The 10,899-nt window shown below is 35.5% G+C and overlaps 1 protein-coding gene across 1 annotated transcript in view; it reads left to right on the top strand.

The window, feature by feature from the left end:
* CCDC126 (coiled-coil domain containing 126) overlaps positions 1 to 6,661 on the top strand; it is a 47,072-nt gene extending 40,411 nt beyond the window's left edge. The window contains exon 3 of the mRNA XM_049894161.1: positions 5,194 to 6,661. Within this exon, the coding sequence (XP_049750118.1) occupies positions 5,194 to 5,378 (185 nt within the window). The 3' untranslated portion in view covers positions 5,379 to 6,661. The remainder of the gene's footprint in view (positions 1 to 5,193) is intronic.
* The last annotated feature ends 4,238 nt before the right edge of the window (positions 6,662 to 10,899 follow it).

The following is a 10,899-nucleotide window of genomic DNA, read 5'->3' on the forward strand; positions in this document are numbered from 1 at the left end:
ATAAATTTAATAACTTAGATGAAATGGACCACTTCCTTGAAAAACACAAACTACCACAATTTACCCAGTATGAAATAGATAATTCGAATAGCTGTGTGCTTATTAGGGAAGTTGAATTCATAGTTTAAAAGCTCTGCCCAAAATCTCCGGGCTCAGATGGTTTCACTGGAGAATTCTTTAAGAATTTTAAAGAATTAACATCAATTCCACAGTCTGTTCCAGAAAACAGAAGAGAAGGGAATATTTCTCAGTTCATTTTATGAAGTTAGTATTACCCTGATTCTAAAACCAGAAAAAGACAGTACAAGAAATAAAAACTATAGGACATATCCCTCATGAATATAGATGAAAATCCTTAAGAAAATATTAGCAAATACAAGTCAGCAACATACAAAAGAATTATTCACCAAGATCCCATAGCATTTATTCCAGTGATGGGAGGCTGATTCAGTATTTGAAAATCAGTGTAATCCCCCATATTAATAGGCTGATGGGAGGGAAGTGGGTGTTTCTATAAAAGGGCAACATGAGGGGTCCTTGTGATGAAAATAGTCTGTATCTTGACTGTATCAATGTCAGTATTCTGGTTGTGATATGTGTGTATATATATATAGTTTTGCAAGATTGTTACCATTTGGGGAAAGTGAATAAAGGGTATAGGCATTTCTGTATGGTTTCTTACAACCGCATGTAAATCTACAGGTGCGTTAGTCATCTAGTGCTGTTAGAGATACCACAAGCAGATAGCTTTTAACAAAGAGAAGTTTATTTCCTCATAATAAAGTAGGCTACAAGCCAAACTCAGGGCATCAGCTCCAGGGGAAGGCTTTCTCTCTCTCTCAGCATTCTCATCAACCTTCCCCCAGACTAGGAGCTTTTCTGCACAGGGACCGGGGCACAAAGGACGTGCTCTGCTCCTGGAGCTGCTTTCTTGGTGGTATGAAGTCATGCCTCACTGCTAGCTTCCCTTTTTATCTCTCAAGAGAGAAAAGGTGGTGCACGCCACACCCCAGGGAAATTCTCTTTACATTGAATGAGGGACGTGACCTGGGTAAGGGTGGTGTTACAGTCCCACCCTAATCATCTTTAACATAAAATTACAATCACAAAATGGAGGACAACCACACAATACTGGGAATCCAGCCTAACTAAGTCAACACATTTTGGGGGGACAGAATTCAATCCATGACAATAAGTGTCTGAAAAAGTTTCTTTACAAGACACGCAACTCTAAACTAAACCTGTAAAATGAGTCTTTCCTGTATTCTAGATATGTTAAAGGGAACCAGATCTCAGGATTCAAATTAGAAGTGATTTTGATGTGGTTATTTAAAAAGTAGCTTGTTTATGGTGATTAATATCATTTAATAAAATTCATTATCTAGTATTTTTGCTTTCACTTAAGAACATTTAGGTTTGTTTTATGTTTCTATGCATTTAATTTGTATTTAAAGTTTGATGAGAACATATCTTGAATCACTCATGAGGTCTAAACAATGTGCCTGGCAGTCTTAAGTAGGGAAGTAATAAAATATTTGTTGAATGGCATCATTTATTCAGCACTCAACAAGAGATGGTAGCTGTTATTAAAAATGTAAAACAATTAAACAATGTACACTTAGTCATAGAATTGAGGTTTTTGAAAGCAGTTTCACCTAACGAACAATGTCCTCTGCTATGATATTTAGTGTGTTTTTTTAAAAAGAAGCATTCTTGTTTTATTGCTAGCTTGGTAATAAAATTTTACAGTGGGTAATTCACTTTGATAATCAAGAAATGACTTCCAAGCTTTCTTCTTTGTACTATAAAGCTAATATTTAGTGGTATAAAATCAATTTGAATTTGAAAAAATAATAAGTAAAAGTTTTTGACTTTTACAATGTACATTAAACACATCTGTGTTTTATTTTCATTAGTTGTTTTGCATTTTACTATTGTTTTATTCCTTTTTTAAGATACATGTTTACATCTGTCTTCTTACACAAAGAATTTAAGGCAGCTCACATTGAGAGTACAAATAATAAAATAATATTTAGATGTAAATAAAAGACAAGTCAAGACAGAAGTATTAAGTATGGGATCCAACAAGGACACATGTACTTGCTGTTTGTGCTGGTCCTGTGCTTGTTTGCTCTCAGATTTAATCCTTACCCTTTGCCTGTTCTGTTTTGCATCTTATGGAAAGTGATCCCAGCAGGCTGTATTTTCCAAGTTCCCAAATCATCTGGCTTCTGCCTGGGTCCACCCAGTGGGAATCACTGGCTGAGTTTGGGATGAAGGAGGAAGGGAAATGCCAGGTGGTGTGTTTGGCAGTGCACTTGTTGCCTTTGTAGCACTAGCTTCTGCCAGACAAGTCTGCCTTGGTTCTGTTTTCTGCCAGGTGACGCTAAACTTGGATTCTGGTAATATCACTGCTTTCTCCCTCTGTTCCATAGGCATAGGGAGGGTAGTGGCTTCCTACTGTGCCTCACAGTTCCCTGATTATACTTAGTATGGTTAGAGTCTTTATATAGCCAATGTCCTTAGTATCTTATTAGCATTATATCCTCTTTAGATTTTTATGTACTGTGAATTAATCTGGCTAGGTGATAGAAATCCTGTTTTGATAGTAATTATGTTCTTGTGTGCCTTTATAATAATCTCCCCCACCCTATTTTGTCTTCCTTAAACTGAAATATTTTATTTCTTCTAGAACAGAGAAAGTTAGAGCAGAAATAGGGCAGTTTTAAATGGTTTTATTTCCATCAGTCTCAACAACGATACCTCTTACCAAACACATGAATTAGAAATTCAGCAAATGTTTATATGAAGAATTTGTTGAGTGCCTACTATGTGGTATAGCACTAAGCTAGGTAAGCTGACACTGAAAGGTTGGATATGACACCATCTCTACTTTCACATTGCTTTTAGGACTTCTAGAGAGGGCCCACTGGGTTTAGAAAGGGCCCATGTGGGGAAGGGAGTTCCTGTTACTAGTACCATCAGTGACAGCGCTTCACGGGGAACTATTATGGACTTCCATATAATGTAGACATATAATTCCCATAAATATATAGTCCCATGAAATATAAACAAAATTGTGAATCTAAAGTCGGCATTTTGGTGTATTTGAAAGAATTTCAAGTTCAGGAAACTGGAGTTCTTATTCTGGTTTTTCCACTAACCGGTTTTGTGTCATACATAGAGCAAGGTAGTTATCTCTTTTGTAATATTTTATTAAGCTGATAGTTTTTAGAAAATTTGAAAGGAGCACTGTATATAATGATAATCTAGAACATTGTTAAAGTAAACTTATCATATAGTTGATTTTCATTAAACCCAACTTTTCCTTTAATAGCCAACTCTAATCAATGATTAGACTATACCTTTATAATTCTTTTCACACAAAAGCTTGGTGTCACACTTTCTGGGGGGATAGCTGTATTTCATGTTAACATTCTAGCAAGCCCTTTTGTCGATTTTCTCTACCTTCTTTGGCCTAGGTTGCTTCCGCTTCAAATACTGTGAAGGAGATGACTGCCAGGGCAAAAACAGAGATCGAGTATTTATTTTTTAGACTTGCTAAAGGATTCTGAAATACATATACTTTTCTCCTATTTACCAAGTACACTAAAAAGAAGAAAAAAAACTTTTTTCTTTTTAGTGTTACAACTCTTGATTGAAAGGTCTTAATAAAAAAAGTCTCCTCTCTCCAGTCATTTATTTTGAAAATTTTCACACCTATAAACAAACAAACAAACAAAAAAACCCACTGCTGTCAAGTCAATTCCGACTCATAGCAACCCTATAGGACAGAGTAGAACTGCCCCTTAGAGTTTCCAAGGAGCGCCTTGCAGATTCAAACTGCTGACCTTTTGGTTAGCAGCCATAGCACTTAACCACTACGCCACCAGGGTTTCCTTTCACATTTATGGGGGGTGGGGAAGTATATGGTAAACATCATATATCCAGATACCAAAAGTTAAACTGCTTGGAAAGTCTTATATTTTCACAACTAGACTTCCTCCACTTGGAGTTTTTCCCTAACTTTGTATTACACTCACATTTTTTGTTTGATTTTTTGATAGGCTCTTCCTGACCACCCTCCACCACCACCTCTACTTTCACCTTTACTCCTTTATGATCTTAAATAATTGAAAAAACCAGAATCATCAGTAAATTTTTATCAGTTGATATTAGATGAACTTTCCCCTGGTGATCCCAGATTAGGGCTTAGGCTGTATTTTTGTTCCAGGATCAACAAAAAACAATTATACTAGTTACTACTTATTGAGTACCTAGTAGGTACTAGGTGCCTTTGGGAAACCTGAAAAAAGAAAATTAAAAATTCAAAGGAAGAGATCCATAATTTCATTCTTGTCAGGTCAGTTCTACAGAAACCTCTTAACCTCCCAAACATGCTAAAAACCAAAAAACCAAACCCACTGACATCAAGTTGATTCTGAGTCATAGTGTGACCTTATAGGACAGTAGAATTGTCCCATAGAGTTTCCAAGGCTGTAATCTTTACAGAAGCAGACTGCCACATCTTTCTTCTGCCGAGCGGCTGGTGGGTTCAAACCACTGGCCTTTTGGTTAGCAGCCGAGCATCTAATAATCACTGTGCGAACAGGGCTCCCTCCAAAGATGCTAGAAGATATGATTTTCCCCCATCTTTCTCTGGAAGAAATTTATGTCAGAAGTACTACTAGTGTGCTTCCTGGCACTTGTCGTGGACCTTAGGCTTCTCCCACACTTCAGCTGTGGCAGTCCCAGGTTTCTTGTTTCTGCATTTCTTTGAATCTTAAGAAAAAAAAAAAAAATTTTTTTTGTTTTTTTTTAGCCTGGCTCACATCTTACCTGCCTAGTCCATAGTCTTCTTTTGCTTAAGAAACTCAAGGTAAGTGGATTCCTTATAGAAGGACTAACATTTTGAACCAAGCTTGAAGTCGTCTTTCATTTTGCATTGCAGTAGAAAAGTGAGATTTTCCACATATTTGTAACTCTAAAATTCCTTTTAGGAAGCTCCGGATGTGATGTAATTGATTAAAATAATTCAGTTTTACCTATTTGTGATATGAGTGCATTCTTTCTAGTATATTTTCTCTCAAATGACTCAATAATTGTTCACCTTTCTTCCTTAAGCTATTTAAAAAAAAAAATTCAGTGCTTTATCAGCATCTGATGTGGTTTATTCTGATTTTTTTCCCTTAGCGGATCTGAAAAGAACAATTGCCGTCCTTTTGGATGACATTTTACAACGCTTGGTGAAGCTGGAGAACCGAGTCAACTATATTGTTGTGAATGGCTCAGCAACCAACACTACCAGTGGTACTAGTGGGAATTTGGTGCCAGTAACCACAAATAAGAGGATAAACGCATCAGGGAGCATTAGATAGCAGCTGAAGATCACCTTGTGCTGGTACATCCACCATGGATTATATCCTGTGGCAGAAAAGCTTTTTAATCGCTGGTTAGGGGACAGAGTAATAATTTACAATAAAAGTTCTATGCATTTTCAAAGAGTATGCTGGATTCATGGAACTCTAATTCTGTATATAAAATTTTAAAAGTTATTAGTTTGCTTTCAGGCAGGTCTGTTCAGTGCTGTATTATATCTTTAAACGGAATTTGGTAACATGGTTGATGTAGTAAGCAGGTAGGTGATCTTTGTATAAATCTTTTGTGTTTCAGGTCAAACTGAAACAACACTGAAAGACATGGATTCATTTCTGTATTTATTTAAAATAAAACTTGTTTTTCAGACAAGTAGAGAATACTCTCATTGAATCATTCCATCATTTGTTCTCGATAATGTAACTATTAGATTAAAAAGCTATCAGAAAAATGTGCTTACTTCCACTACTATATTTTGTTACTCAGAATTTGAGCAAAGAAAGGAAGTATAATGTTGAAGATAATGTTTTGAAATTGTGACCCAAAGAATGTCTTCATTTGCACTATCTTTCAGAATAACTGAAGGTTAATTATTGTATATTTTTTAAAACTACATTTGTAGGAGTATAATCCTGAAATGGGTAGCTGCCACTGTCCGTAACCTATTCTAAAATCAGGGCAACTTAATAAGAAAAAATTATCTCACAGTTAATACTTTCTTACATATATCCTAAGGAATAACAGATTTTTATGATGAGATTAAAAATATTAAGTCCTGATTTTTCACATACATGAATTTTAATTTAAAAGTTTAACCCTTTGAGTGTCTGTACTATAAGGGAAGCACATTATTTCCATATCTGGGTTATTTTTGCTTTTATTATGTTGGAGGGAGGTGAACTAAGATATTTGAGAGACTGGAACTCTTGAGGACTTTAGCCAGTTGTATGTAATAAAGGTATTTGTGCTGTATTAAATTGCTTGGAAAATGTTAACATTATATGATATCCCATTTTATGAAATTTTGTATTTATATAACACCTTAGATGCTCATTTTATATAATGACCACTTAAAAATAATTAAGAACATTTAAAGTATAATTTAAATTATGAAGATAGACTATCTTTTCAGGAAAACAGTGATTGTATATAGCACAAGAGATCCTAATTTTGAGTAATTCTAATATAAAGCAAAGTATAATTTTATTTAAATTTCCCTTGTAGCAAATGTTATTACCATAATGGTGCCCTATATTTCATGGTATTTATTCTCTGTAATAACTGCTTAAGTGCAGCTAGCTTTTAGATTTAGACTGTATTGAATTTAGTTTTAGACATGTATTGTTCATTATTAAAATGTTTCTACATGTAGTAGCAATAATTATAATATTTTATTAAAATAAATATGAAAAAATATTGTTTTATTGAAAGGTAGTTTTCCAAACTCCTTCCTCTACATTCTACCTTTATGTGAAGAAATGAAGTATATACTGTTGCCAAGTCAAATTTAGAATAATTGTTCAGTCTCTGTTATTAGTTGTGGATATCTTCGTTTTTTATTTTCAGGGATAAAATAAAATGTATCATTTCTACTTACAAAGTGTCATCATAAGCTTTTTTCTTTAAATGTGGTTGTGTATGTAACAAATGGTAAATGATTAAAAGGAATCTTAGATACTTTGGGATTTTGTTCTGTAAACTCCAGATAATTTTTTTAAAAATTTATTTTTTAGAGCAGTTTCAGGTTTACAGAAAAATTGTACAGAATGTAAGTTTCCAGCTACACATTGTTTCTCCTATTAACATCTTGCATTCAGATAACTTTTTCAAAAGAGAAAAATTGAAGGTTACCTAGTAGTGCCTCATTTGATAAGAAGGCCAGGATGGGTGAGTCTGAATCTAGGGATAAATGAGAACAAGTATGAGGATTGTGATTGGAGGTGGTTCCTAGGTTTTTATCCTTTAGTTAAAGTTTACTGTTGATTTTTAAAAGTCAAGCCTTAGAATTTATATCTTCAGATAATCTTGGTTAATGGGAACATTAGCACAGAGGCATTATTAAAGGTACTAAACACTTTAAAATTTATATCAGAATATCTTTAGGTGTACCTTAAGCACTACACTGATTAAAAAGTAATTTAAACATTGTTTCTGGTAGTTAATGATAACTTGGGTCTCAGTCTTCAAGAAGTGTTTATGACCATGACTCTGGAGTGAGGTAGGCTACAGAGGCTCAAGTCTGCATTTTTACGGACAGTCTATTATTCCTTCTTTTGAACTTACAGAATCTGTTTCATCTTATCTAATTATGTCTCAGAAGCCTGAAGTGTGAGAATTACATGTTAGCAGCTTACACAGAAACCTCTGACTTGCAGATTTGGTTTAATTGCAAACAGTGTTCTGTTTTTAATCAAACACTTTTGAGCTGAAGAACTGTCAATATGCCTTCATTATTTTCCCTTTTTTAAGAAAAGTGTCTACCTGTAAAGGGGGCATGATATAATGAAACAGTCAAAAAAATGAGTTAATCGAAGTAGCCTTGGGTAATTCTTGAAAACCTTAATTTGGCGGAATGGTAAGAGCAAGCTTGAGAACTAGAGAGAGAGAAGGAATATGGGAATGAATACAGAGAAGCAAAATGGGAGGGAGGTGATCTGAAATATTTCTACCAAGGGATAACTGCTGTGACATTTTAGTATATAAATGTGAAGCTGATTTCCCCTGGCTGCACTTTCTATTGACTTTCCATTCCACCTAGAATAAAATCCAGAATTCTCACCATGGCCTTCAAGGCCTACTTTGCTCCTCGTGCCTCCCTGACCTCATCTCTTACCGCTTTCCTCCTTCCCAATTCCTCTTCACTTATAGACTTTCTCTTCCTAGAGCATACCAAGCTTGCTTTTGCCTCAGCATGTGCAAACTTGGTAGTTTCTACCTACAACTCTCACCCCCTCGTAACTTCATGGTTCCCTCCCTTACGTTGTTTAAGTTTTTGCTCAGATGTTCCTTCTTAAGGGCAGTTGTTTCTGACTACCTGTCAACCGTAGCATGCCTAATACTTTTCTTATCCTTTTTATTAACAGTTCTCATATAACCAAAAAACCAAACCCACTGCCGTCGAATTGATTCCGACTCATAGCGACCCTATAGAACAGAGTAGAACTGCCCCACAGTGTTTCCAAGGAGTGCCTGGCAGATTTGAACCGCTGACCACTTGGTTAGCAGCTGTAGCACTTAACCACTATGCCACCAGGGTTTCCAGTTCTCGTATACCTAACATTAAATTATCAATTTCTCTTTTTTTCCCCCGATGCTTCATAGAACCTAAGCTCTATGGAGGCAGGGACTTTGTTTTGTTCACTGATACAAACTGGGCCTCTGCAACTGTGCCTGGAACATAGTAGATGCCCAATAAATATTTGTTAAAAGAATGAATTACTAAGCCACTCTATATTTTTAGTTTGTACATCTATACATATATTTGTAAAAACTGTCATGGCATACAATTTTTTTTGTACAATGTATCATGAGCCTCTTAAGTCAGTATATAACTTTCATGGCTGTTTTGTTGTGTGACTGTATCACAACTGATATATTCTTTCACTCAATTATTAGGCATTTAGGTTGCAGATAAGAGATTTAGACCTAGATGTGGGGCAAATCTAAAGCTTGTCCTCTTTGCATTATCCTGTGCTGTCGTTTTTTTGAATGCTGGAGAGTAACATAATATGGTCTGATTAATACCCATATGGGGGAGACAAAATGGTAAAATGTCTCCACTTGCATAGAAATATAAGGACATAGAAAAGCCAAAATAGGTGATCATCCTCAGACTTTATTTTTATATCATGTCCAGCAGGCTAGAAGCATTTTGCAGAGTAAGGCAAGACTGAGAATAAAATGTACAATGGCTAATCCCTAATTGGGTAAGAAAACTGAGAGAGGGTTGATTATTGGTCAAATTCATGCTTGATCAATTAAGTTTATAATTTTAAACCTTTTGGCTTAGATGAACCAATAAACCAAACCAGTTGCCACTGAATCAATTTCAACTCAGCTGACCCTATGTGTGTCAGAGTACAACAGTGCTCCACAGAGTTTTTTCAGTGGCAGATTTTTCATAATTAGATTTTCAGGCCTTTCTTTTGAGGTCCCTCTGGGTGGACTAGGACCTCCAATCTTTCAGTTAGCAGCTGAGCATGTTAACCATTTGCAAGACTCAGGGACTCCAAATGAATAAATATGAGTGGATATTTAAGTAAGAAGTTAAGGCATAAAGATTTAAAAAAAAATGTTTGTTATATTTTACCAATGGTGGTATCTTTCAGAGCGAGCTTAGGACTTCCATGGAGTCCTTAGTAGGTCAAGCGTAACTCCACACTACTACTAAGTGTTGGTAGCAGTGTCCTTTATTTGAACAAATCAGTATTTTCATTTAACTTTCTTTCCACCCATCTACCCTTTCTTTAATATCAACTGATTTGTCAGTCAAAGAAATAAACTGGTTCTGTGGAGTCTTTAAAACGTAGGAAGGTGGTAGATGTGAGATCAAGGCTTGGGCCAAAGGGAATATTTTGAACCAGTGGTGTCTGGGAATTTTTACATAACATTAAACCACACACAAAAAAACCCATTGTGGTCAATTCTGATATATAGTGACCCTATAGGGCAGAGTAGAACTGCTCCATAGGGTTTCCAAGGAGCAGCTGGTGGATTCCAACGGCTGACCTTTTGGTTAGCAGCCGAGCTCTTAACCAGTGCCAAAAGGATCTGTTGCCATTGAATTGAATCTGACTCACAGCAACCTACCGATACGTTCAATTTTGAGGTAAATGTTTTTATCTTTCATATAATGTTTAATGAACATCTGAACATATTGTGATGAAGGGTATAATTTAAATAGAAGTTTAATGAGCCTTTTATTCTAGTTTTTTCTCTGCAAAAAAGAAAATAAACATCATTTTGAAGTTGATTGTTTTAAAATACCCTAGATTTTTGGAGTTGAGGTTGAGAAAATTTGGTTCTTAACTTTGATTGTGTTAGCAATATGACTTTTGGCAAATATGTGATTTCTGACTCAGTGCCTGTAACTCCAAAACATTAATAATGCCTATCCCATGTAAGTCTATGTGGTTTTTAGTAGAATTAGCATGGTGTGTCTAGAATCCTTTGTGCTCTTAAAAAGGAAATATGTACAACCAAGGTGTCCATCAATGGATGAATGGGTAAATAAATTGTGGTATATTCACACAATGGAATACTACGCATCGATAAAGAACAGTGACGAATCTGTGAAACATTTCATAACATGGAGGAACCTGGAAGGCATTATGCTGAGCGAAATTAGAGGCAAAAGGACAAATATTGTATAAGACCACTATTATAAGATCTTGAGAAATAGTAAAAACTGAGAAGAACACATACTTTTGTGGTTACGAAGGGGGGAGGGAGGGAGGGAGGGAGAGGGTTTTTTACTGATTAATCAGTAGATAAGAACTGCTTTGGGTGAAGGGAAAGACAACA

Source organism: Elephas maximus, chromosome 8 (assembly GCF_024166365.1).
Source record: "Elephas maximus indicus isolate mEleMax1 chromosome 8, mEleMax1 primary haplotype, whole genome shotgun sequence".
Classification (NCBI taxonomy): Eukaryota; Metazoa; Chordata; class Mammalia; order Proboscidea; family Elephantidae; genus Elephas; species Elephas maximus.